The sequence below is a fragment of the Oncorhynchus clarkii genome, chromosome 13 (genome assembly GCF_045791955.1).
Source record: "Oncorhynchus clarkii lewisi isolate Uvic-CL-2024 chromosome 13, UVic_Ocla_1.0, whole genome shotgun sequence".
Classification (NCBI taxonomy): domain Eukaryota; kingdom Metazoa; phylum Chordata; class Actinopteri; order Salmoniformes; family Salmonidae; genus Oncorhynchus; species Oncorhynchus clarkii.
In genome coordinates, this window is record NC_092159.1 from 43578285 (window position 1) to 43606118 (window position 27834).

A 27834-nucleotide genomic window follows, 5' to 3' on the forward strand; every position below is an offset into this window, starting at 1 on the left:
GAGGTAAGTATATACAGTGCCTTCAGAAAATATTCACACCCCCTGACAAAGTAGGATTTATATGAATTGAATTGTAATTTTTTTGGAAACGATCTAAACAAAATGGAAGAAACATTTTTTGTATTTTTTATTATTAAATGGAAAATAAAACACAAAGTATTCAACCCCTTGAGTCAATACATGTTAGAATCACCTTTGGCAGTGATTACAGCTGTGAGTCTTTCTGGGTAAGTCTCTAAGAGCTTTGCACACCTGGATTGTACAATATTTGCCCTTTATTCTTTTTACAATTCTTCAAGCTCTGGTTATTGGTCTTTGCTAGACAGCCATTTTCAAGTCTTGCCATAGATTTTTTTGCCAATTTAAGTCAACTTTAACTAGGACACTCAGGAACATTCAATGTTGTCTTGGTAAGCAACTCCAGTGTATAATTGGCCTAGTGTTTAGGTTATTGTGCGGCTAAAAGGTGAATTTGTCTCCCAGTGTCTGTTGGAAAGCTTAGCTCTATTCCGTTTATTTTAATTTTAAAAACTCCTTAGTCCTTGCCAATGACAGCCATACCCTCAACATGATGCAGCCAACTTCATGCTTGAAAATACGGAGATTGTTAATCAGTGATGCTTTGTATTCAGGACAAAAAGTTAATTTATTTGCCACATTTTCTTTGTATTATTACTTTAGTGCCTTATTGCAAACAGGATGCATGTTTTGGAATATGTGTATTCTGTACAGGCTTCCTTCTTTTCACTCTGTAATTTAGGGTAGCATTGAGGAGTAACTACAATATTGTTGATACATCCTCAGTTTTCTCCTATCACAGCCTGTTTTAAAATCCCCATTGGCCTCATGGTGAATTCCCTGAGCGGTTTCCTTCCTCTCCAGAAACTGAGTTGGGAAGGACGCCAGTATCTTTGTAGTGACTGGGTGTATTAATACACTATCAAAACTGTAATTAATAACTTCACCATGCTCAAAGGGATATTCAATGTCTGCTTTTTTCCCCATTTACCAATAGGTGCCCTTCTTTGTGAGGTTTTGGAAAACCTACATGATCTTTGTGGTTGAATCTGTGCTTGAAATTCACTGCTTGACTGGGGGACGCAGATAATTGTATGTGTGGGTTACAGAGATGAGGTAGTCATTTAAAAAATCATGTTAAACACTATTATAGCACACCGAGTCCATGCGACTTATTATGTGTCTTGTTAAGCACATTTGTACTCCTGAACTTATTTAGGCTAGCCATAATTTAGGCTAGCCATCATTTTTCTTCATTTGTAAAAATATATAAAATCATAATTCCACTTTGACATAATGGAGTATTGTGTGTATATCAGGGGGTGTGAATCATTTGTGAATGCACTGTACATGTAGGCAGGGTTAAAGTCACTAGGCATCAGGATAGATAATAATAAGAGTAAAAAAACTAAGTAGCAGCAGCGTATATGATGAGTGTACACTCTTAGAAAAAAGGGTTACAAAGGGGTTATTTGTGGAGGGATAGGGTTCTACCAAGAACCGTTCTGATCTAAAGAACCCTATTTGGAAGACAAGGGTTATTTTGTAAGGCAAAGGGTTCTACCTAGAACCTTTAACATCCTGAGAACCGTTTTTCGAAGAAAGGGTTATTTGATGATTCTTTGGAAGACAAGAAGGGCTCTACATAAAACCATACATAATATTTCCCAGTATGCTCTATTTCAGGGAGATTACGAATGGTTTGTTTTACTGTATTATCTGTGTTTTTGCATGTACATTTATTGATTCATTCATTTCATGCTACACAAAGATAACTAACATACAGTTTTCTGAAATAATCCAATCTGTTCGTAATTGGATTCATTGCACCCGTAACTGAGATGGCTGTTCCAGTTTAGATGATTGAGATAGTCTCAGTATTCAATCTTCCATAACCTGACAGTCATTCTGAATGCAGGTTGTGGGTGATTTAACAATTCCACTTGTTGGATATACTAAGTAGCTGGATTCCAATAGGAATTACACATCACATTGCAAGCCAGCGTAATGTGACTTGCAGGCCTGATGTGGCCTGTAACCAGGAGTTTCCTAACACCCCTGTGTTAGGGTATAACTAGGCCCTCAAAGAAAGGCCTTGTGAAATGTAATGTATTATCATAGATCATTTGATTTTAAAGGCTAATAAGGTTGGAATTGTTTATAGAGGGTTCTAGGTAGAACCCTGCACGGGTTTCTTTGAAGAACTCCATGGGGACAAACTGAAGAACTCTATGTTTCTACTTAGCACCTTTTTTTCTGAGTGTATGTGTACATGTGTGAAAGTGTGTGTTTGTGTGGCGTCAGTATGCGTGCGTTATCTGCGTGTGTTTGTTTGTGTTTGTGAGAGTGCCAGTGTGAGTGTGTGGATCAAGTCCTGTGAGAGTGCAAAATAGTGTAGTGCAGATAGTCCGGGTAACCATTGGATAGCTATTCAACTGTCTTATTATTGGGGATACAGTGTCTTCGGAAAGTATTCAGACCCTTTGACTTTTTCCACGTTTTGTTACGTTACAGCCTTACAACCCCCTCTCGGAGCTCCGAGGACAATTCCTTTGACCTCATGGCTTTGTTTTTGCTCTGCCATGCACTGTCAACTGTGGGACATTATATAGACAGACAGGTGTGTGCCTTTCCAAATCATGTCCAGTCAATTGAATTTACCACAGCTGGACAACAATCAAGTTGTAGAAACATCTCAAGGATGATCAATGTAAACAGGATGCCCCTGAGCTCAATTTTGAGTATCATAGCAAAGGGGCTGAATACTTACGTAAATAAGGTATTTCTGTTTTTTATTTGTAATAAATTAGCAAAAATGTCTAAAAACCTGTTTTCGCTTTGTCATTATATGGTATTGTGTGTAGATTGCTGAGAAAAAAATATTGAATCCATTTCAGAATAAGGCCGTAATGTAACAAAATGTGGAAAAAGTCAAGGGGTCTGAATACTTCCCGAAGTCACTGTAGAAGCTGTCTCTGAGCCTGTTGGTCCAAGACCCGATTCTCTGGTACCGCTTGCTGGACGGTAGCAGAGAGAGCGTCCATGGTTTGGGTGGCTGAAGTCTGTCTAAACACAATATCATACATATACTGTTTCTGTATGATAATACCACTATGCCTATATATATATATATATATATATATATATATATATATATATATATATATATATATATATATATATATACTGAACACAAATATGAAAACAATATGTAAAGTGTTGGTCCCATGTTTCATGAGCTGAAATAAAAGATCCCAGAAATGTTCTAAATGTGCAAATAGCTTTTTTCTCTAATTTTATGCACAAATGTGTTTACAGCCCTGTTAGTGAGCTTTTCTCCTTTGCCAATATAATCTATCCACCTGACAGGTGTGGCATATCAAGAAGCTGATTAAACTGTATGATCATTGCACAGATGCACCTTGTGCTGGGGACATTAAAAGGCCAATCTAAAATGTGCAATTTTGTCACACAACACAATGCAATAGATGCCTCACGTTTTGAGGGAGCGTGCAATTAGCATGGTGAATGCAGGAATGTCCACCAGAGCTGTTGCAGGAGAATTTAATGTTAATTTCTCTGCCATAAGCCTCCTCCAACGTTGTTTTAGAGAATTTGGCAGTACGTCCAACCAGCCTAACAACCGCAGACCACGTGCAACCACGTCAGCCCAGGACCTCCACATCTGGCTTCTTCACATGTGGGATCGTCTGAGACCAGCCACCCGGACAACCCCATGAAACTATGGGTTTGCACAACAGAAGAAGTTCTGCACAAACTGTCCAAAACGGTCTCAAGGAAGCTCATCTGCATGCTCGTACTCACCAGGGTCTTCACCTGACTGCAGTTCAGCGTCGTAACTGACTTCAGAGGGCAAATGCTCACCTTCGATGGCCACTGGCACGCTAGAGAAGTGTGCTCTTCACGGATGAATACTGGTTTCAACTCTACCGGGTAGACGGCAGACACCGTATGGTGTCGTGTGGGCGAGCGTTGATGTCAACATTGTGAACAGGGTTCTCCATGGTGGCGGTGGGATTATATCCCATTAGGCATAAACTACGGACAATGAACAATGGCAATTTGAATGCAGAGATATCATGACGAGATCCTGAGGCCCATTGTTCGCCGCCTTCACCTCATGTTTCAGCATGATAACGCACAGCACCATGTCGCAAGGATCTCTACACAATTCCTGGAAGCTGGAAATGTGGCAGTTCTTCCATGGCCTGCATACTCACCTGACATGTCACCCATTGAGCATGTTTGGGATCAATGTGTACGACAGCGTGTTCCAGTTCCCGCCAATATCTAGCAACTTCGCACAGCCATTGAAGAGGAGTAGGACAACATTCCACAGACCACAATCAACAGCCTGATCAACTGGATGTGAAGGAGATGTGTTGCACTGCATTTATTTTGTATTTATTTAACCAGGCAAGTCACTTAAGAACAAATTCTTATTTACAATTACGGCCTACCCCAGCCAAACCCACATGACGCTGGGCCAACTGTGCACCGCCCTATGGACCTCCCAATCACGGCTGGTTGTGATACAGCCTGGAATCGAACCAGGGTCTGTTGTGACACCTATAGCACTGAGATGCAGTGCCTTAGACCACTGTGCCACTTGGGAGCCGAGGCAAGTGGTGGTCACACCTACTTTTTTTTAAGGTATCTTTGATTAACAAGTATATCTGTATTCCCAGTCATGTGAAATCCATAGATTAGGGCCTAATAAATGTATTTTAATTGACTGATTTCCTTAAATGAACTGTAACTCAGTAAAATATTTGAAATTGTTGAGTGTTGCGTTTATATTTTTGTTCAGTGTATATGTTCTCAAAGAGAAATCTTATATGCATTCATCAGATGTATTCTCTGCAGGAGCCCCAGCCTTGGTCAGCTAGCGTTACCTAGCAACCTATTTTACTACACCATCTGTGCCCCCGGAAATTAATATTCATTATTCTTCAATATGCATGTCTGTGTGCAGGTGATTGGTGTTCACGGTTACTATGGCATTCCTCAGACAACAGAGATATTCATCATTCATATTTATGTTCAAGTCATATCTTGTCGCTATCTTTGGACCATATTAGTTCTATGCACTGCAAGTAGGCCTACATTTTAGTAGAATTATACTATGGTCCTCATCATGAAGCTATGTTTCAATGACTTGACAATCCTGAAGGATATTGGTGGTTTCATGATTGACTGAAAATAAATGATGCAGCTGCTGGCTTGAAAAATAAGCACAGAATCAGTGAAAAAAGTGTTGCATTCTGCGATGTTACTTGGGGGACGTTTCCATTTGGACAGACAGAGTAAGAACAGCACATTCTCTCAATGCAGTCTAGCCAGAATGGAGAAGTGGGAGTGGGAAAGGAGGTTAAACACCCCTGGGAAAGGACACTCCATATTGGGAATACATTTTTCTACATCTGACAACATCTATCTGTCTCTGTTGTCAAGTGGAACAAATCCCAGTTCACCCTCTTCCACAGACTCATCACGCACACAAGTGGCATCATTCAAACCTTGAGCAGAAACATAATATGGCACTCATACATATTACATCTTCATTAAGCTCACAGGACAGTAAGAATGTAAAAAGACCTAAGTAAACACTCATGGGGACATTTTGCGCCTTGGTGTTGGGTAACATACAAGAGGTTTAGCCTAGATGTCTGGTCTTCAGGAGAAAAGCTCCCCTTCATTATTAGGGCTTACCTCACAGTCCTGTCTGCTTCTTTCTGGGGATGCACTCTAGCAGCAATCCTTTGAATAAAACGGAGAAGACTAATACATATCCAGGTCACTCACAGCAACATGGAAGCTCTGGGGACGTACAACCACACATCTCACCCTCAATTTGGTCAAGAAGTGGTGGTGTTATACAAGTGAACTGAAACTACTTTACTAAGTTACAGGGCTTATAAAGGCTAAATAACTAAAATGGAGCTTGAATCTCAAACATACCCTTTTTATTTGTTCTGTGTTCTGTGTGCACAGAAGTGTAAGAAAGACAAGAGGTGAAACATTTGTATGAAACATCTTGAGGAGGAGAGGACAATCAGGATCAGGTCTGTCTGTGCTTGAACTTTAACAATAACTGTACGGGATGGAGAGCTGACCCAAGATCAGTTTTATTTAATCTTTGCTCAAGTCATGACCAAGGGGGTGCAGCCATGCAATAACTAAAAGCAGTCTGCATAAAATCAGTTGCGGTGTTCTGCAGCCACCTAGCGGTAAGCAAAGGCAAAGCATATTAACTAACTGGGTGCAAATAAGCGGTTCCTCTCCGAAACAGTAGACGGCGTTTTTCATGAAATCGTGTTTCGATCCGTAGTTATTTACCAGCGAAACAAATAACAGACGCGCTTTTGAAGGAACAAAGAAAGGAGGTCGGGGTGAGTTCATTTTCAAGTGTATATTCTTTCGATAGTTTTGCATTTAACTTTTTTGAAAAGGTCAGATGGAGATCATTTCACAACTGAATCGAATTGTATTTCTATTCAAACTAAATAAAATCTGCATTTACTTGCAAGCAAGGCTTAGCTAACGTTAGCTAGCTAACTGCTTTAGCGCCCATGAACGATATCTCCTGATCAGGGGAGGTTAAGAGCCCCAACGCCTGCTCTAAACATTAACACGCATCGCGTGCGGTACGTTTTTGGAAACTTATGGAACGTATCTTTCATATCCGCGATAAATAATTTAAGGAACTAAAGGTGAAATTACCACACCTTTATTTTATAGGGTTGGTGTTCCCACAAGGCCATATCAATTCAATGGGCTTTATTGGCATGGGAAACATGTGTTAACATTGCCAAAGCAAGTGTGGTAGATAATATACACAAGTGAAATAGACAATACAAATTAACAGTAAACATTACACATACAGAAGTTTCAAAACAATAAAGACATTACAAATGTCATTATATATACATGCATAAATAACACTGTATATATACATCTCCAGCTCTTGTTTACGGAAGCCAGGCAGAAATCATAGGCGGCCACCTGTGCTAATGAGCTATCTAGCTTGCTTCGAACATCTGGCTGTACGCAACAGTGGGAGGAAGTGTAGTTCTTCAACTGGAGAAACAACTTCTGTGCAATACTGTAAGTGTTTATTTTGTATTTGAAAGTGTATTTCTCACTGATATGAAAGATAAGGGGCATATCAGCATATGTTTAGAAAATCGGTTTTGAAGGAGTGGCTATTGACTTTATCTAAAAGTTCAAACACAGCGTCGGAATTGTAGTTCACATGGAGCCAAATGTGGGAGAATGTAACCGCTGAAAACCTTACATATGGAAAGGGGATTAAGAGCTAGCTATAACAGTAAATGTTAGCTATTATCGTTAACTCTGTATACTAGATTAGCTAGCTAGCTACATTCTGTAACTTTGCTAGTTTGGATGTTTAATTAACGTTAGCGTATGTTGTTTTGATATCACGTCCTTGACGTAGCTAGTTTCAACCTAGAATGATTTAACTATAGTTACTGTAGCTATCTCACTATGCGGCTAGCTCTCTTACTAGCCACTTCTCGACATTTTCCAACCATTGCGTCATCACATTGGCATTGTCGGGTAGATTCTCACACACTGGTATCTTGTATATGCATCTGTGTCAAGTCATTTACTAATTACATTTGATAAATAAATCAAGGTGTTAAACGCCTGACGAAATTGACATAAACAAAATAAGTTTGATAGTCCGGTTTCAACCAACGTGGGGTCTACCGCCTCCCTCCAGTTGCTAGTTTGCTCTGGTCACATCGCGGCGATGACAATTAATTTACTTGGCTCAGTATGAGGCTCTGCGTTTATGACTAGCTAAACTATAACGTTACTTTCTTAATTTATGAAAGTAAAGATGTTGCTAGGGTTCTGGAGAACGTTCATGTATGCGTAGGGTGCCATTACGAAATAAAGTGTTGTTTTTTTTTTTGCATTTTCTGTACCGCTACACTAGGTCAGATCCACGAGTTTGCTTCGGATCTGCCGAGCTGCATGCGTGGACGAGAGCTAGTCTGCCAGTATAGAAAGTGCTTTAATTTCGTATTTTAAGGAAATTACACCATGTTTTGTATGCAACCTACTGGTTACATTGAATTAATGAGCCAACAACAGTGTGAATCCTACTGTCTTGTTTCCCAGATGCCATAATCTTTCAATCTCTTGCACTGGGCAGCACTAGCCATTTTTGGCATTGTTATTATTATTTTCCTATAACAAGCTCAATGTTTTTATTACAGCACCAATGAGGAGAATAGCTTGAAATCCACAATCCCTCAGCCAAGATGTCAAGTAAGTAGATATTTACAGTTGAAGTCGGAAGTTTACATACACCGTAGCCAAATACATTTAAACTCGGTTTTTCACAATTTATGACATTTAATCCTAGTAGAAATTCCCAGTTTTAGGTCAGTTAGGATCACCACTTTATTTTAAGAATGTGAAATGTCAGAATAATAGAAGAGAGAATGATTATTTCAGCTTTTATTTCTTTCATCACATTCCTAGTGGGCCAGAAGTTTACATACACTCAATTAGTATTTGGTAGCATTGCCTTTAAATTGTTTAACTTGGGTCAAAGGTTTTGGGAAGCCTTCCACAAGCTTCCCACAATAAGTTGGGTAAATTTTGGCCCATTCCTCCTGACAGAGCTGGTGTAACTGAGTCAGGTTTGTAGGCCTCCTTGCTCACACACACTTTTTCAGTTCTGTCTACAAATTGTCTATGGGATTGAGGTCAGGGCTTTGTGATGGCCACTCCAATACCTTGCCTTTGTCCTTAAGCCATTTTGCCACAACGTTGGACGTATTCTTGGGGTCATTGTCCATTTGGAAGACCCATTTGCGGCCAAGCTTTAACTGCCTGACTGATGTCTTTTAGATGTTGCTTCAATATATCCACATAATTTTCCTCCCTCATGATGCCATCTATTTTGTGAAGTGCACCAGTTCCTCCTGCAGCAAAGCACCCCCACAACATAATGCTGCCACCCCCGTGCTTCACGGTTGTGATGGTGTTATTTGGCTTTTAAGCCTCCCCCTTTTCCTCCAAACATAACGATGATCATTATGGCCAAACAGTTATTTTTTTGTTTTGTCAAACCAGAGGACATTTCTCCAAAAAGTACGATCTTTGTCCCTATGTGCAGTTGCAAACCGTAGTCTGGCTTCTTTATGCCGGTTTTGGAGCAGTGGCTTCTTCCTTGCTGAGCGGCCTTTCAGGTTATGTCGATATAGGACTTGTTTTACTTTGGATATAGATACTTTTGTACCTGTTTCCTCCATCTTCATAAGGTCCTTTGCTGTTGTTCAGGGATTGATTTGCACTTTTCTCAACAAAGTACGTTCATCTCTAGGAGACCAAACGCGTCTCCTTCCTAAGCGGTATGACGGCTGCGTGGTCCCATGGTGTTTATACTTGCGTACTATTGTTTGTACACATGAACGTGGTACCTTCAGGCGTTTGGAAATTGGTTCATCCTTGGGAGCAGACTTGTGGAGGTCTACAATTTTTTTTCTGGGGTCTTGGCTGATTTCTTTTGATTTTCCCTTGTCAAGCAAAGAGGCACTGAGTTTGACTCAAATTGTGTCAATTAGCCTATCAGAAGCTTCTAAAGCCATTACATCATTTTCTGGAATTTTCCAAGCTGTTTGAAGGCACAGTCAACTTAGAGTATGTAAACTTCTGACCCACTGGAATTGTGATACAGTGCGTTATAAGTGAAATAATCTGTCTGTAAACAATTGTTGGACAAATCTCTTGTCATGCACAAAGTAGATGTCCTAACTGACTTGCCAAAACTACAGTTTGCTAATAAGAAATGTGTGGAGTGGTTGAAACACTTAGGTTGGAGTCATTAAAACTAGTTTATGTATACTTCTGACTTCAACTGTATCTCAATTGGTTTTGAATTGGAGTGGCAGGTAGCCTAGCGGTCAAGGGTGTTGGGCCATTAAAGTCTCTGGTTAAAATGCCTGCGCTGACTAGGTGAAACATATGTCAATGTGCCCTTAAGCAAGGCACTTAACCCTAATGCTCTAGATAAAAATGTCTGCTAAATGACAACCCCAAAAAATGAAAGGGGTCCAAATGAAAATACTGCACGGATTCACCTCAAACATACAAATAGACTAAAAAGCGACATGGGTTGAGAATTTTCACCAGTTTAAAGAAATCTGTGACCTGTATTGTAAAACCTGTTATTAATGAGCACATGGGACCAATATAACTGACATGTAGGTTTAGATACAGGTTAAACACTAACTGCATTATAGAGCTTAATTGATACAGGGAGTGCAATTTACTCTTTGTTTTGTATGTCTGAACTTTGTCATTCACATTTATTTTACACAGAAAGGCCATCATATGCACCTCCCCCCACCCCAGCCCCCACAACTGTAAGTATCACACACCATCCAACACCAGTCCTCCCATTTTCCTCCCAATGCCAGGGGGGTGGGTCTTCTATACAATCAACAGGAGCTCAGTAATGTGCTGTTGGGCTGCAGGACCGCACAGACATATTAGCTCGGGATGTTCTGTCAATACATTTGCAAGATTGTGACTCGCAGACAAACATTTTCCCTTCATCTAAATCATGCTGCTATACATTTTGAACATCAATGGATGGAAGTAGAACTGGCCAGTTACCAGCTGTTTACCTCCCTCTTTGCTAGAAACAAGCCAATGACTATGCACTGCTTTTTGTTTTTTCAAGATGGCTGCTTTCGCATGACTATGCTATGCAAATCATTAGCCCCAAAACTCTCCTTTTCATATATTTTTTTGTCCCTCCCCCCTGTTTGTGTCATTTCTCATTCGTGTTTTGTCTCATTTGTCTCCATCAGCAAGTGCCCAACACCCCTGGGTTTGTGGGGTACAACCCATACAGCCATCTGGCCTACAACAACTACAGGCTGGGAGGGAATACCGGCAGCAACAACAGGGTAATGGTAGGACCAATGCCATCCGGGGCTAGAGCCCAAGGAGTAAGGCTGGCTATTCCCTGAGTGAGAAAATGATAATTTGGAGAAGGGGGAAATGAGTGTTTGGTACAAGAATAGAAGGGTGAAGAAAAAAATAAAATATTCAACATGTAGAGAAGGATACTTTTTTGGGGGGATAAATGGTACAACAAAAAACGCTGCTGGTCGTGGTCAAGTGAGGTCAGTAATTGCTCCAAAGTCCTCCTATAATCTTCTGTAAATCACACATCATCTTACTCCAACTGATTTGATGACCCACCAACCACATGTGATTATTTGTTAGAAGTGTCACCAGCTCCCCTCATCTTGTCCCACTCCTTGATGCAAAAGCATTTCATGTTAGAGCAGTTGCCCCTCTGCCATGCCCCTCCGCTGCTTGTACAGCCTGCTAGGGAGCAGCAGCATGTTGCCCCTCTGACATGCCCCTCCCCTGCTTGTACAGCCTGCTAGGGAGCAGCAGCATGTTGCCCCTCTGACATGCCCCTCCCCTGCTTGTACAGCCTGCTAGGGAGCAGCAGCATGTTGCCCCGTCCATCCAAGGCTCATGACTTGGCATGTCAGAGGTTCATACTAGTTGGTGTTTTAATCACAAAGCAGCCAAAACTGATAGCAGTATTCATTTGAATTATAGCCCTAAACACTGAGGGCAAAAATTTGTCCTACATACCAGCTATGCATGAAACACTATCCCAAAAATAAGGTGCAACATTTTGGAATGAGTCTCTTTAAGAGCTTCACTTAATGCAGATTGTCATTTTCAGTTGTGGCCCTGCCCCTTTTTCATAGTAGTACATAAGTGTTAAATAAATGTTTTCTGTAATAACTATGTCCATTGGTTTGACCTGTTGATATTTTATTTTCTTCTGCTCTCTTTCCCAGAATTCCTCAGGAATCACTGTTCCCAAGCCGCCCAAACCGCCAGACAAGCCGCTGATGCCCTACATGCGGTACAGCCGGAAGGTAAGCAGGAAGGTAAGACACCCACGGTGTCTACTTTTACTGCTTGTACAGGGGGTCACCCAGCCAACCATCTGGATGGCCGGGGACCCCACTGTTGATGACCCCTGGTGGTATGTTCCTCACATCTTACCCCCTTTGGATTGGAGGTCGGAGACAGCTGAGTTACCCCACCATCCGGATCCACTCCTCTTCAACACCTGTCTTCATTGTTTATTCTGTCTGTCCTTGTTTCTGTGTGACCTGTTGTGCTTGCTTTCCCTTTGTCTCCTCCAAATCAAATCTTTCTCTCCCTCTTTCTTCCTCTTGTTTATTTTTATACATTTTCCAGCTTAGTTGCTGCTCTGTTTTGACCACGGTGCCTCATTTTTGCCAGGTCTGGGACCAAGTCAAAGCCTCCAATCCGGATCTGAAGTTATGGGAGATTGGAAAGATTATTGGTGGCATGTGGAGGGACCTCACTGAAGAGGAGAAGCAGGACTACTTGAACGAATATGAAGCGGAAAAGGTGAGGGCAGTTGGGAGCTGCAGTTTTCCAATGCCCTAGCTATTTTGCCTTGGGTAAATAAGTCCAGTCCTTTCACTGAGATTTTATAATTACTGCCTCTATAGATTGAGTACAACGACTCCCTGAAGGCCTACCACAACTCACCGGCTTACCTGGCCTACATCAACGCCAAGAACCGTGCAGAGGCAGCTCTGGAGGAGGAGAGCAGACAGCGGCAGACCCGTGTTGAGAAGGGAGAACCTTACATGAGCATCCAGCCTGCTGAAGACCCAGATGGTAATGGCCCGGGGACTAGAAATTCTGTCTCTCCTGTACCTTTTTTTGTTTATCCATAGTGTGTATTGAAAGCCACTGTTTTTGTGTGTCCTTTCCGTAGACTATGATGATGGGTTCTCCATGAAGCACACGGCCACCGCTCGCTTCCAGAGGAACCACCGGCTCATCAGTGACATCCTCAGTGAGATAGTGGTGCCAGATGTGCGCTCTGTCGTCACCACTGCACGCATGCAAGTCCTCAAGCGCCAGGTCCAGTCCCTCATGGTGCACCAGGTAAGCAAAGCTAGTGGAAAACACACACTGGCCTGTAATCACACAATAGTCTGGTTTGACACTGTTGTTTCCTTTCCACAGAGGAAGCTGGAAGCAGAGCTGCTGCAAATAGAGGATCGGCACCAGGACAAGAAGAGGAGGTTCCTGGAGACTACAGACTCCTTCAATAGTGAGCTCAAACGGGTATGTGCCCCCACCCAACAGTGTCCAAAGTGAGAATCACCTCATACAAAGTGCAACAGCTGATAGCCTGTGTCTTGTTTTTGTACCAGTGTAGTTTGTTTACTTTTATCAGCAGCCGTGCTGTGATGATAGGTTTGTATTCTGTGCCACTCAGTAGCTGTTCAAGTTTGTCTTTGTAGCCCTGGTGTGTTGTACGAAAGTCTGATTTGTCGTAACTGCTCAAAGCTGCTGTGTTTGTCTGTGTGCAGCTATGCGGTCAGAAGGTGGAGGTAGACATGGAGAAGCTTGCAGCAGAGATTGCTGCGGCAGAGGAGGCTGCTAGGCGGCGGGCGGAGGAGAGGGAGAAGGAAGTGGCGGAGCAGGCAGAGAAGACTGCCCAGGAACAGCAAGAGCAGCAGCAGGCGGCAGCGGCCTCCGCTTCGTCTACCCTGCCCATCACTGAACAGAACAACACCACCCCACCAACCACAGAGACCAAGGAGGACCAGGACAAGCCAACCCCTATGGAGACAGGTCAGTCATACCAACATCGCACTAAAGCATTTTCTCTGTTATTTCAGTAACTTGCTGTTTGGAGTAAGAAAAAGCCTGATACAAGTAGTGCTTTTATTGCAGTAACATGTTAACCATTGTGGCATTCAGACTGAGCATTGTGATCAATGATCATTACAATCTACACTGTCACCTGACCTACACACTTTCCTCCTTTCCTTCAGAAGAGACTCCTACATCAGAGACATCTGAGACCCATCCTGAGGCTGAGGAGGGCACACCTGCTGCAGAGAAGCAGCAGGGTCCGCCGGTGGAGAGCGTCACGGACGAGGGCACTAGTGACAGCACCGCCCCATCTGAAAGCAGCACCGGACCCCCTGCAGACCCCCCTGCTTCAGCTGAGCCTACCCCAGAGGAACGCCCAGCCAGCCAGCCCTCCCAATAGCATCTCTGTAGAAAGGCACGCCTCTCTCTGAGCACACTCTCTAACCTATAGACTAGGGACATGTTTTGTGGGCACAGTGCTGCATATCAAAAATATTGGAATGTATAGAAGTGATTTCATGGGTAGAGATGTCCATAGTTTTGTACATTCTGTATGTTATTTGCGATGTCGTGCAACCCTGTGCCCATTTAAATATGACCCTGTGATGTTCTTCCACCATCCCCACACTCGGTTTGTGTGTTCGACATTTCTATTGATCTTGCAATGGACCTCTGGATTCATACCACAAGCCAACAGTTCCTCTTTAGCTATTTGCTATTGGCGTTGATAGAACAGGGAAGGGCCTTGGCCTAATTTATTCCACACCCAATTGACAACGGTTTTTACATGCTATTTCTGTTGCCTATTTTTATCTAACTTTTAGTTAGTAATCAATATGGTGTGGACTGTTAGTGATGGATTAAATACATCATTCATATGAAATGGCCAGTCCTTGAATATCACCTATTATATCACAGCAAATGGATGATTGTGAACTGTTTTACATGAGCTGTTTGCAACTGCACGGCTGTCAAACCCTGTTGCTGTGTATCACCACTAGAGAAATGGTCATGATGAACCTCAGATAAAACCTCACGCTTTCAAATGACTGTTTTTACTTGAATTTGAATGATTTTAGTATGCCTCTGCGATTTGCATCTTTTTTTGTACTGTCAAGCCTCTTGCCCAAATAAAAGTAATTTCTGTCTTTCGGACCAATGGCTTATTTCAAATGTTTTATTGGCTTTCTCTAGATGTAGGCCTACTGATTGCTTAGACTGCCTATTCAGAAATAATAGCTCAGCATTGTAATTTTGATGACTCGACAATATATTCAAAAAAAAAAAGTAAAAAGTCAGACTTGGACTACTACTGTAAGTAAAATCTCGTTGGCCATTGGGGAATGTGGTTGCATGCCCACTTTTCTTGCCTTGTCTGCCATCCATGCGTCGTCACACCTCTAAAAGAGAACGAGAGAACACCAGATGGTCACAGTGTCGATATCAGGAATGATGAACAGCCGCGCGCTTTGCCTCTACGTCGCGCTCCTCTACCCGATCCCCAAAACATTGACGGAATACTCAACCAATACTGACTCGGAGTACGAGTTTGGGGATTACCGGGGCAAGTGGTGCTTAGACGACCACGGATTTGTGTATAGCATCGGGGAAGTGTACTATCCCAGTCCATCTGCTTGTCCGTGCACCTGCACTGAAGACGGACCCGTGTGCATACGACCCAAGTGTCCTCGCATTCATCCTCGATGTACCCGGATTAAATACAAGTCCTGCTGTCCAGTGTGTGAGGCAGTTAGCAAAGTGTGTGTATATGGTGGCAAAATGTACAGGATATTCGAAGAATTCAGGGTGAGATTAATTTTTTAATGAAACATGACTAAAAATATGTTCCATCAACTTTAAGTGACTGTACATTATCCAAGGTTAAGGTTGGATCTTGGAATATGTTTATTATACTGTATTATACTCAATGTCAAATCAGTGTTTTTTTGTGTCTAGTCTCATGGTGAAGATGGGGACATTGGTTATTTATCCTCTATTGCATGAGAGATGTAGGCCTATTGTCAAGTGTAATAACAGTACTCTCCATCAACAAGGGGTCATGTGGGGGTCAGCAGTTGAGATGGCATGAGGTGACATTTCATATGATCTCTTTTTAATTGAAAACATTATTCAGGTATTACATTGATGCATGCTTCATAGGTTTCTCAAGTATTATGCTTCCTTCCAAATGACAGGAGAACACATAGTTTAACTTTAGAGAGAATGAAAGTGAGTGTGGTAGAAAATATGTCTAAAGGTGTGTCTAACCTGCTGTTTCAGTTGTCACGCTGTGAGAGATGTCGTTGCGAGTCCAACAGGGAGGTGTCCTGTTCCATCTCTGACTGTCCTGCACCACACTGTGTCAACCCTACATATGAGCCCAACCACTGCTGTCCTGTCTGCTACACTGGTGAGTTCACTTCTACAAACACACAACTTTCCAACACAATTAATGGTCTCTACCCAAACACACAATTTCTTCCACACTAGTTTACATGTTATAATGATAGGGTGGACATACACACACACAGATGTGTTCTGTATAATTTGACCAGAACATACAACGCAAATATACAGAATCCATAAGCCTGGTCATATGTAACTGAAGCATTTTTCTGCACCTGCTATAACATCTGTGTATGCGACCAATAAACGTTGATCTGATGTCAACCATTCATAATTAGCTTTGACACAGTGTGTGATATTGATTATAAAGACAGCTGCAGCTCTTATGTAATGTTTACGATGGCAGTAGTTGGCTGCTGCCCCCAGTTGGAGTCTAAGGTCATCGATATCTTCAATGTTTCTTTAATCACTGCTCCACTGCACTGGTACCATCTGTACTGTGCGCTCAACATGATATGTGCATCATATTCATAACAAGCTCAATTATTAGTTAGAGTCAAGCCAAGGAGTTTTGGAAATATTTAGTCACTGATGTGGGATCCTAGCATCCTTAGAACTAAACTATGGAATTCAGCATTGCACAGATTACATAACTGAATTTAGACACTCGATAAAGAGGGATGTAAATCAAACTGCTCGATAGTGCTCTGTCCAACACAGGAATAGTAACTAGCCCCCAGCCTGGTGGGATAGTGGGGCATGGGGCCATTCATCCAACAGCAGGCAGTAAATGAACAGCTTGTGTGTGCGCCGTATATAGTTCAATCAGTAAATCAATCACATTTATTTATAAAGCCATTTTTACATCAACAGTTGTCACAAAGTGTTATACAGAAACCCAGTCTAAAACCCCAAAGAGCAAGAAATGCAGATGTACACTGAACAAAAATATAAACACATGTAAAGTAAGTGTTGGTTCCATTTTTCATGAGCTGAAATAAAATAAAAATATAGGACAAAACACACATCACAACAAGAAACCACAACCATACACACCACAACACTAAATAACATTACATAGCACAACACTACAATATCCAGCTACTTCGCATACCCCTTGAAGAGGAGTGGGACAACATTCCACAGGCCACAATCAATAGCCTGATCAACTTTATGCGAAGATGTGTCACGCTGTATGAGGAAAATGGTGGTCACACCAGATACTGAACGGTTTTGTGATCCACTCTCCCACCTTTTTTTATGTATCTGTGACCAACAGATGCATATCTGTATTCCCAGTCGTGAAATTCATAGATTAGCGCCCAATGAATTTATTTCAATTCACTGATTTCCTTATATGAACTTTAACTCAGTGAAATTGTTGCATGTTCTTAAATAATTCCCTTTGTCTTCTATAATAAGTTGGAATTAAAAAAAAATATGTTTGCAATTTTATTTTTTGAAACTTAAGTTTACACTTTTAATTTAGAAAATAAAAACAAATGGACTCAATTATTAGCAACCAAGAGCTAATACTTGGTTGCACAGCCTTTGGCCAAGAGACAGTAACTGCTGACAAATGCTTCTTGAAGCCTTCAATTAGCTCTTTTCTACTGGATGTTTGGCCCACTCTTCAGCTGCAAACTGCTCCATTTCTGTGATGTTTGAGGGGTGCCTTCCACCAACTGCTGTTTTCAGATCTCACCATATGTTTTAGATGGAATCAGATCTGAACTCAACGCTGGCCACTCCAGAACAGCCTAGTGTTTATTCTTGAATGATTCCTGGGTGCTTTTTGATGCGTGTTTGGGTTTGTTATCCTGCTGGAAGACCTACAACCTTCGACAGAGACCCAGTTCTTGTACACAGGGTTGTAACGTTGGACTGATAATCTGCTGATTTCAGGATGCCTTGCACATGTTCAAGGCCCCCAGTACCAGAGGCAGCAAAGCAATCCCACGGCATTATTGAAACTCCCCCATGTTTGATTGTAGGAAGGGTCTTTCTTTGAATGCTTAATTTGGTTATCAGTAAAGATAGTGCTGATTTGTATTGTATTGGTCCACAGAACATTTTTCCCAGAATTTAGGCTTGTTTAGGTGTGTTTTTGCGAAGTTCAATAGGCGTTTCTTGTGTAGGGAATTATTTAAGAAAAGTGCAAGAAAGCCAATTTATTTGGCCACAACTGTATGTCTGCCTTTATGGATGTGTAAGTAACTCTACAAAGTATAGCATATTGGCGCTGCATATGACAGTAGGATGATTTTATTATGACCACAGAAGTTTCTCATTGCAATGCTGATCAAAAGAGCACATTACGTATACAATTAACTGTCAAAAACATATGCAATTCACATTTATGGTGACATCTGATATAACATCTATTTATTTTACATAATTTTTCTGCATCCTGCCTACAGGGCCCAATTGTTTTGTGGGCAACAGAGTGATCTCGGCAGGGGAGCGAGTAGAGATAGACAAGCAGACTGTGTGTTACTGCACCTACCGGGACAGCACCTGGCAGATGCACCCCCATGCCACCTGTGAGCAGCGCCCGCTGCCGGACCCCGATCTCAACCCCAGCCCCTCTGAGCCCCCCGAGGAAGACGAGACCAAGCAGATGGACAGGGACTTCCGCCCCAGGCTGGACTGGATCCCGTGAGCAGGCAGGAGGGTGGGTGTGAGGGTAATAGTGCGCCAAGGGGAAACAGGGAGATGATGGGGCAGGTTGTTTTCCGTGCCCTGCTGAGTGCAGTCTGCATAGGGCTTAGGGCCAGGGATGACCTACTACACCACATTATACAACCACAATAACATTACTAGCTAGTAGTGTTTGTGCAACATTATATAAAACTTTGCACACAGGAACAATTTATGGTGCACATTAAAGACAATACACAACTATAACATATAGTTCCGTGAAATTAATTTGTCTCCATTTTCCTTCACTTGCAGTAGCCTGGTTTTGTCATTAAAGGGCTGGTATAAGTGGACACTTAAGAGATGGTGGCAACATTCACCCTTTTATTAATCTCAGGTTTACACTAGTGCACATTAACGTTGCTCTGTATATTTCTTTGACTACTGTTGTTTCTTTAATAACATTGATATCCATCTCAGAATGGTTCTAACACTGAAATGGAAATGTTCCTTTTTCTGTATATAAATTGACTTGTAGTTTTATGAAGTGTACCTTTGATGGACGTATCAAGCGTCTCAGATTCAAGTGACAATTTAGGATCCGTTTTGCCTTCAATAGATTACAATGAATAAGATTACATGGATAATGGGCCCTGACCCCAGATCAACCCTCCTACGTAGAGACGCTTGATACGGACCCAGTTGAATGAATGACAATGTCCCATCCTTATACTTGTTTACATGCAGGCAAGCTCCTACACCAGGGGTATGCAACCCTGTTCCTGGAGTGCCACAAGTACTGCAGGGTTTTGTTCCAACTAGGCACCACATGACCAATTGATCAGTTCAGTGATTGCCTGAACTCAACACACCTGGTCTTCCAGGTTAATTAAATCAGAAACATGAAGTGGTTGCGGCACTACAGGACCAGGGTTGCCTACCCCACCCTACACTTTCCCTGGACAAGGATTCTATCTGATCTCAGGGCCCTTACATGAAAATGTCACTTGCCTTCTAGGTTACCCACTTGGTAATTTTGTAAATATATATTATTTTCTGGTACTACATGTACCCATCTCGTTATTAAATACAATTTGTTTGTGCGGGCCTTCATATCCCTCAATGCAAACTTAATTTAGGCTCTTCGACGAGCAACCTCCTGCAATATGGATTTGTATTTTCAGCCTTGAAGATAAATTCTCCATAAATTTACCCCCGCTATCCATAATTTAGTCATCCATTAACAAGTTATCAAACATATCCTGACTTGGACGACAATTCACTGGGCCATTCTGACAATTTTATGGGCTCCCGAATTGCACAGCGGCCTAGGAGACTGCATCTCAGCACTAGATGCACAATTACAGACCATGGTTCAATCACAGGCTGTATCACAACCAGCCGTGATCAGGAGTCCCATAGCGCAGCGCACAATTTGCCCAGTGTCGCTAGGGGAGGGTAGGCAGTCATTGTAAAATACGAATTTGTTCTTAACTGACTTGCCTAGGTTAAATAAAAGGTTAAAAAAAGAATCAGTGTCAATATTTTTTGAATGTGCTCCTGTTCTTACACCCAGTGAGACTAAACCGATGTATACAGTAGATACTGTGTAGTTTGACACTGCCTTGGGATCTTGCAAACAGGACACTGACTTTACAATGGTTTTTATTGAAAACAACAAGCCAGGATCAAGGATCACGCTATGCTGCCTGCATTTGAAGCAATCCTGGGCCACAGGTCTGCACATTCCTTGGCCACCGGTCCTGTGATGGCCGAACCTGTAACACAGAAGACAAATTCAGCCCACAACAAAAATGAGATAAAATAGTAGACAAGATGCCTTTGGCCTTGCATCAGTGTAGTAACATTTCACTCTTTGCAGACCTGCCACTTACAATGCGAACAAAAACATAGTTATGGAGCTATGCATCCACAAGAAAACTACATACTCAATTTGACTGTATCGTCTTGATTTGAACATCCACACTTTACTTTGGTTGCTGACAAACAAATCCCCACCGTTTCCAGGTCAATTCCTATAGCGTTACCTACAAAATAACCCCACTTGGCACTGTAACATCAAAATATGACATGTAGCAGTGAGATTCTCTACCCAAGTGAACTTGAAAAGAATGGACAGGTGTGCATACCAATCCATGTTTTCAAATAAATGACTGAGTGAGGACATACACACTTCCAGGAGAAAGGTAGTAAATCACACTGCCCCCATTATTTCACTGTATCTAAATGTATTCAAAGGATGACCACTATCCAGTGAACACAAATGTTTCATCACTGATTGAGATTGGTCAGCCAAAATGAGACTGCCATCTCACCCACAGTGATGATCTTAAAATTCCCTTCTTCGACAACTCACCGAGCTACTGACCAGACAAAGCAAGTGCTTTTTGAAGGGGTGTCATTTATATTTCGCAACAGAGTATTAGAAAAGAAAATGTACTACTCAAAATCCACATCCAGAATTTGAAAAGCACTCAAAGAAGCCCAGCCAAACATCCTTATGAAGAACCTTCATGACTTCGGATGGGGGCCCAAAGACTCAAAATCCCAACTCACCTTTCATTTCTCCTTTGACATTCACTATGACCCCCGCATTGTCTTCAAAGTAGAGAAACACGCCATCCTTTCGCCGATACGACTTCCGCTGCCGTATCACAACCGCAGGATGCACTGTGGGAAAGAGGAAGACTATCAGAATCCAGCAACCTGACATAACTCACATCGCTACACTGTTGATTTTCACCATTCAGTTAAACAATCGGTCTGGGACTACTATTGTGGTGAGAACTACAATACATTTTAAGGACCAAGCAAATTACTATGCCAACCGCCATTAGCAAACTGCCATAATCTCTTGATTAGCTAGTCCCAGTTCATCCTATTCTAGTAATTGAATACATAATGTAGAACACTCACCCTTTTTTCTGAGTTCTGGTTTGCCTTTCTTGACAGTGGCCATGACCATGTCACCCACACCAGCAGCAGGAAGACGGTTCAGACGCCCCTTGATGCCCTTGACAGAGATGATGTACAGGTTCTTGGCACCTGGTGAGAAAGGAGGAAGAAGGATGGTGAATATATGACAGGATGGAGATGGTTCCACTGCCCAGGCTTGATTCAAGGTACAGATCCTTGTAGACCATTTCAAGACAAGACCAGGTTGAACTACATGACATGTTCCATCACTGATTGAGATTGCGCAGCCAAAATGAGACTGCCATCTCACCCACAGTGATGATCTTTCTATACCCTTTCTCGACAACTTGCCGAGCTATTGACCAAACAAAGCAAGTGCTTTTTGAAGGGATATTTATTCTAACAGATCTGAATGTAACATACCTGTGTTGTCAGCGCAGTTGATGACGGCACCCACTGGGAGACCCAGCGAGATGCGAAACTTTGCCCCAGATGACCCACCACGTCCTGAACAAGAGAAGAGATTCCATTTAAGTAAACTTTGCATAGTGCAGAGACTGAAAACACACTGCTTAAATCAAGCAAATATTATCCAAGTTGTTCCATCACAGATTGAGATTGTTCAGTATAGGTGACTGCCATCTCACCCACCAGTGATGATTACTATACCCTTCTTCGACAACTCACCCAGCTACTGACCAGACAAAGCAAGTGCTTTTTGAAAGGGGTTCAACCTCACATTTCGTTATTTTCTTTTCAGATTTAAACTACTGCCAAGAACATGCAGCCACAGCACTATGTGGGAGGCATGGTAAAGTCACCATAGAACCAACACACAAGGCCTCAAGATTAGAAGTGACTTAACACTGGCTAACATTACTGCTTGCACTACAAAAAGACAGCCCATGTTGACAGTTCTACCCCTTGTTTAACGCACCCAACTAGGGTAGCTTGCAAAGCAATTGACCAATTAGTTGTGAGTAGGCTGCTGTAAGGTGATAGCTAGCTAGTTAGCAATTACTTGCATGGCCTGGGAGAAGAGTTGGCGGAAATTAGCTAGTTGGCAAGGAAAATAACGTTCAATCACAGACGAAATCAGTGCCTTTGGTTCATTGTTTTTGAGATAGAGTCCCCCTTTCTAAAGTTATAACAATACACCGTGGCTCAACTTAGCTGGCCGGGGAAATCATTGCGAACACTGAACACGTAGCTACAGCTAGTCAGCCTAGGGCTTCAGCGGTGTCCATGATTTGGAGTCATGCCTTGCTTTTAGTCAGACGCTATGCTACCACGCACTGACTAGAACACTCTCAAATAAGTAGTTTACCTGCCACTCATTTGTTTGACATTGTACTGGAATGGCAACTGTGCTTATACGTGAGGAATTAGAACACACTTACCAATTCATGCATTTTAGCTAACACGCCAAAAGCTAATCAGCTAAATGATAGCAAAAATGGCTTCCGTAACAAGCCCCTAAAATCATCCCTCTGAATAATGCTCAGTCCTTCACATTTTCAAGCCAATATGAATGACAATTATTCATAAAACGTCCATTATCCAAATAACATTATGTTCCTATGTTAGACATTCTGCAAACGGGTAGATGAATGTGGATTTTTCTTAGCAAGTCTCTTACCTCTCTTAGACATTGCTGCAAAAGGGAAAGAGGAAGACGGAAAAAGGAATCATGGGATATAAAGTTCCGCAGACATACCACAGACATTTCACGTCCGGTCGATTAAGCCTATATCGCCCTCTGGTGTTGGCGATAACAGCCTACGGGTTGCCTCTGCTTTCAAAATTAAAACAAAGTAAACATTGTGCAACTTCATGAGCAATTATTTACTAATTGTCCAGTCATGAATGGCAGGGGTCACACGTGGAACATTGAAAACAGCAAAGAAAAACGGAGGTGAGTGAAGACCAAGTGTGTGTATAAACCCTGGATGACTGACAGGGGACGCTGTGTTGAAGCCACCTTCATACTCCTCAATTGTAAAAAAGAATATTTTTGGGAGCTATATAAAAGCATTTGTTGATGTCTACATTAGTTTTTGACATTTTACAGACACATATTACAGACACCTTAATGCATATTTTAATTTAATTTTACATTAAGTGAGCTAAACATTAAAAAAATATATAAGAAAACATTTTACTTAAAAACATGTAAATACTTATTTAATGCAATTTTGTCCTTGAAACATTTAATTGAAATACTGTAGAATTCCATTCATTCCTGGAGGACTGTGCCTACTAGTAAGTTCCAATATGGCTTCAAAGCCTCTCAATTGCCAATACATAGAATTAGCAATCCAGGGTTTATAAACACCATACACTGCTCTTGAAAAAATTAAGAGACCACTGCAAAATTAGCAGTTTCTCTGGTTTTACTATTTATAGGTATGTGTTTGGGTAAAATTAACATTTTTGTTTTATTCTTTAAACTACTGACAACATTTCTCTCAAATTCCAAATAATTTAGGGCATTTATTTGCAGAAACTGACAACTGGTCAAAATAACAAAAACGTTGCAGTGCTGTCAGTCCTCGAAAAATGCATGTTTATTCAGCTCATGTGACAAATACAATTTGATTTGACTGGACACTGGAGCAGTAGTACATCATTGGTGAAGACAGACGGGAAAAGGCGAAGCTTATCTTTGTTGAGAACAAAGTTCAAGAGAACAGAACTACTGTAGACATAAGGCACACAATTCATTAGACATCAAACAGTATCTATATTATGAGCAAAAGCGATATTGCCTGCTTATCTTTGAAGCCTTTTCATGCAAGGATTTTATCTTTGTGAGAGGGAGGATAATTATAGCAGGTGTTGATAGGAAGAATAAGGATGTGGTCTGTGTGAGGGGGAAAAAGATAGTGGAGTTGGAGGAATAGTCTAACAGTAGCAAAGGAGTGAGGATGGCGAAGACATAATGTAGGAAGGAGACATGGAGGGAGTGGATGATGTAACCTTGGAGGGAGGTTTTGGCTAGGGTGAAATAGTGATTCCTCACAAAACCCAGAGAAACAAATATTTTGGTGATTTTCACAAAATGTAATCCATAGAATAGTCCTTTGGAGCAGGGGCGAACATCTGATATCAACTTTGGAGGGGACAATTACATAACATTTTCTCAAGAGCAATTCCTGAGGGGGACACCAAAAGTAGTGCTGTAACACAGCCTACATTGTGATATGTTAAATGTATATTGAGGAACCATAATCACTACTACTGGATAATTGATAGGTACAGTAGTTAACTGAAGGGTTGTCCCAACTTGTTAAAATCATTATAATACTACTACTAATAATAGTTATAGCAGTGTTCCTTATCAGTCCAGTATGTATGCAGGTATTTATATTTACAACCAGCAATACCAAGCAAGGCCAGTAGGTGGTAATGGTACTGTACACTGTATGGGTGCAGGTTTCATAAATACAATGAACATGTTGCGATCTCATCTCAAAGAATCTCCATTGAGAACCATCACGAAGTTGGTCTCCGCACTGAACTCACCTTTTTATTGAACTTTTTCTGATTCATTTATATAGTCATTAAATATGTGCCACTGGTTTGAGTCTATTACAACATCTTTACAAGAACAAAACGCTCAGAATAAGTACAGTTCTAAAAGCAAAATAACTACTTCAATGAAAAACCCAAACAAATCAACCAAAATATTTTTAATTAAATTAAATATTAGTAAGTGTACTGTCATGTACTAAAAACTACTAAACATAATAACAAATATCATACTATACACCAGGGGTTCTCAAACAGGGTATGTGGACCCCTAGGGGTCCCTGGTGTAATGGCAAGGGGTCCATGAAATAAAAAAGTGTAATGAACGTATTCAGCAGCACAAGGATTCCACTAACTTTACATATCATATAAAGGGGGTGGAGGTCCCTGAGGACCACTCAAAACCTTTCCTGCCTTGCCTCAAAAGATGCAGGGGTTCCAGTACTCAAAAAGGTTGAGAACCACTGCTATACACACTACTGAACAAAATAACTGAAAGAGAATCTATGTTCAGCTCAGGGTACTGATCTAGAGACTCATCCAACTCCCCCGTGAGAAGCACTCTTTCCAACTTTTGCAGAATGTTTAGACTGTCCTGGTCAAAACGGTCGCCAAACTGAACCTCCACACCATCCAACACATTCAAATATTCTGCCCTATAATGATCCACTGCTTTGCCAGCAAATCGTCTTGAGTGTGTCTCAATGGATTCAATCAATGTTGTTGCTTTCTCATACAGTGCAAGGTAGCTTTCGTCATTTCTGCGGTTTACCCCACGCGCTGGATAACTGGACACTGATTGGATTTAGCTGGTGTGCTGTTACAGTTACACAGTGGCGGTGGGTTTGGCAGTTTTGACGTGCTGTGAATTTTACAATGGCTTTTCTCCAGTTCCTAAATCCTGCACTAATGAAGGCAGCATCTGCTCTTTGGCCAAAAGATGGCTGGCTTGAAAATCCTTGGCTACAGTGAAAACACAAAATTCCTTTTACTGATGGATTATAATGTAGCCAGGGGAAATCGCGAAACCTGTGATTTGCCACTGTCCCCTATACTGGTGCAGCTGGCAACAAGGTTGACACCTGGTCCTGCCGTGGCTGTGCCACTGTCCCCTATACTGGTGCAGCTGGCAACAAGGTTGACACCTGGTCCTGTCGTGGCTGTGCCACTGTCCTCTATACTGGTGCTGCTGGCAACAAGGTTGACACCTGGTCCTGCCGTGGCTGTGACACTGTCCCCTATACTGGTGCTGCTGGCAACAAGGTTGACACCTGGTCCTGCCGTGGCTGTGCCACTGTCCCCTATACTGGTGCAGCTGGCAACAAGGTTGACACCTGGTCCTGCCGTGGCTGTGACACTGTCCTCTGAAGTCTCTCTCCTTGGCCCTTTCCCTTTCACCACCCTCACTGCCTCAGTCTGTCTCCTAGAAAGGAAATAAGGTGTTTGCCGTACTCCTAATTACCAGTACCCAAAACTACACAATTAATCACAACAGCAATACCAATGGCTTAAACAAATCTTAGTTCAGTCACCAGTTTAAGTTGAGAGTGGGGGTATCCATGGCATTTTCCAATGATGTCACTATTTTACACGTCAAAAACATTGAGAACCTTTCATAATGTTGCCAAACAAAGTCTCAACAAACTTACCCGAGACTCCCTGTCTCTGCCAGTCTGTCCCTGCCCATCTGTCTCTGCCAGTCTGTCCCTGCCCATCTGTCCCCAGCTCTGCTGTCTGTGTGCCCTAGTGGTGTGAGTGTTAGACTAGTAACCAGAGGGTTGCAAGTTCAAACCCCCGAGCTGACAAGGTACAACTGTCGTTCTGCCCCTGAACAGGCAGTTAACCCACTGTTCCTAGGCCGTCATTGAAAATAAGAATTTGTTCTTAACTGACTTGCCTAGTTAAATAAAGGTAAAAAATTTAAATAAAAAAAAATCTGCCACAATAATGACATCATTGTGAAACATTAGCATTTCACTTCTTTCTAATGAACATTTTATCAACTAGTCTTAGGCTACTAGGGTTCTTGCTTTGCGTTTTGGTGTACTGAAAAATACTCTGTCTGTCTTTTTACTTTTTTCTGACATTTTTTATACCTGACAGGCTGGCTAGCTGCACAAACACACACACAGTGTGTAGGTTATTTACAGTGGGAGATGGGCTTCTATCATATTATCTTCTATCATTCTATATGGGCTTCGATCTAAAAGGTAGCTAGCAAATGTGAAACGGATTGCAGTGACGAGTTGACAGCTGTATGAGTTCACCATTTACACAACATATGCTGCAACCTTTTGTCATTTTAATATAGTTGGTTTCATATTGGCTGGCTTCCAACAATAGCTGAATTTGCAAAGCGAGCGAGCACCAATTCCGTTTTTGTGGTGTTTGCTATAATCTTTGCTATCGTCAGTTTATTCCAAGATCGGCACACATGTGCTTCAAAGTCCCATAGCGACAATTTAGCTTTTGCAACGAGACCATTAAAGATATTTAAGACAATGGTAGAAGAGAGTGTAGTTCTGTTCAGTTGGGAGTTCAGTTTATCGCTAACCTTTTCACAGGGACTTTGAAGCACTACAGCTGCATACTGATCTTGGAATAAACTGACGA

At 41.8% G+C, this 27834-nt stretch overlaps 3 protein-coding genes across 10 annotated transcripts; 2 read left to right on the plus strand and 1 right to left on the minus strand.

Moving 5' to 3' along the window:
- Positions 1-6356: 6356 nt before the first annotated feature.
- Positions 6357-14922, plus strand: LOC139364813 (SWI/SNF-related matrix-associated actin-dependent regulator of chromatin subfamily E member 1-like). Of its 8 annotated transcripts, none has more exons than XM_071101936.1 (12): positions 6358-6431; positions 7004-7146; positions 8289-8340; positions 10402-10445; positions 10896-10994; positions 11913-11993; positions 12367-12498; positions 12603-12774; positions 12875-13047; positions 13129-13230; positions 13479-13743; positions 13947-14922. In XM_071101936.1, exons 3-12 carry the CDS (start codon positions 8334-8336, stop codon positions 14165-14167), a joined length of 1296 nt encoding a protein of 431 aa, XP_070958037.1. In that variant the 5' UTR covers positions 6358-6431; positions 7004-7146; positions 8289-8333; the 3' UTR covers positions 14168-14922. The 8 variants fall into 8 exon arrangements, with proteins under 8 accessions (XP_070958038.1, XP_070958037.1, XP_070958033.1 ...); XM_071101931.1 differs by having other exon boundaries at positions 6369-6431; positions 11913-12005; XM_071101929.1 differs by having other exon boundaries at positions 6384-6431; positions 10896-11000; positions 11913-12005.
- Positions 14923-15192: 270 nt separating this feature from the next.
- Positions 15193-19051, plus strand: LOC139423564 (von Willebrand factor C domain-containing protein 2-like). The gene is made up of 3 exons (XM_071175156.1): positions 15193-15573; positions 16048-16177; positions 18534-19051. Exons 1-3 carry the CDS (start codon positions 15193-15195, stop codon positions 18773-18775), a joined length of 753 nt encoding a protein of 250 aa, XP_071031257.1. The 3' UTR covers positions 18776-19051.
- A 1350-nt stretch (positions 19052-20401) lies between these two features.
- On the minus strand, positions 20402-23419 carry LOC139364825 (large ribosomal subunit protein uL14). The gene is made up of 5 exons (XM_071101958.1): positions 23330-23419; positions 22114-22197; positions 21691-21819; positions 21331-21444; positions 20402-20531 (listed from the first exon to the last, which is right to left on the minus strand). The coding sequence occupies exons 1-5, from the start codon at positions 23340-23342 to the stop codon at positions 20449-20451; spliced, it is 423 nt and encodes a 140-aa protein (XP_070958059.1). The 5' UTR covers positions 23343-23419; the 3' UTR covers positions 20402-20448.
- Positions 23420-27834: the final 4415 nt, after the last annotated feature.

Bases quoted from the DNA above. Each gene is read 5' to 3' on its own strand.
- LOC139364813 (XM_071101929.1), top strand. The intron at 13,048-13,128 runs GTAAGCAAAGCT...TCCTTTCCACAG, and splicing joins AGTCCCTCATGGTGCACCAG to AGGAAGCTGGAAGCAGAGCT. The intron at 13,744-13,946 runs GTCAGTCATACC...CCTTTCCTTCAG, and splicing joins GCCAACCCCTATGGAGACAG to AAGAGACTCCTACATCAGAG.
- LOC139423564 (XM_071175156.1), top strand. From the start codon at position 15,193: ATGGTCACAGTGTCGATATCAGGAATGATGAACAGCCGCGCGCTTTGC. The intron at 15,574-16,047 runs GTGAGATTAATT...CTGCTGTTTCAG, and splicing joins GGATATTCGAAGAATTCAGG to TTGTCACGCTGTGAGAGATG. The intron at 16,178-18,533 runs GTGAGTTCACTT...TCCTGCCTACAG, and splicing joins CTGTCCTGTCTGCTACACTG to GGCCCAATTGTTTTGTGGGC.
- LOC139364825 (XM_071101958.1), bottom strand. The intron at 21,445-21,690 runs GTGAGTGTTCTA...TCTTTCCCACAG, and splicing joins ACCAGAACTCAGAAAAAAGG to TGCATCCTGCGGTTGTGATA. The intron at 20,532-21,330 runs GTGAGTTGGGAT...TCTGTGTTACAG, and splicing joins TGTCAAAGGAGAAATGAAAG to GTTCGGCCATCACAGGACCG.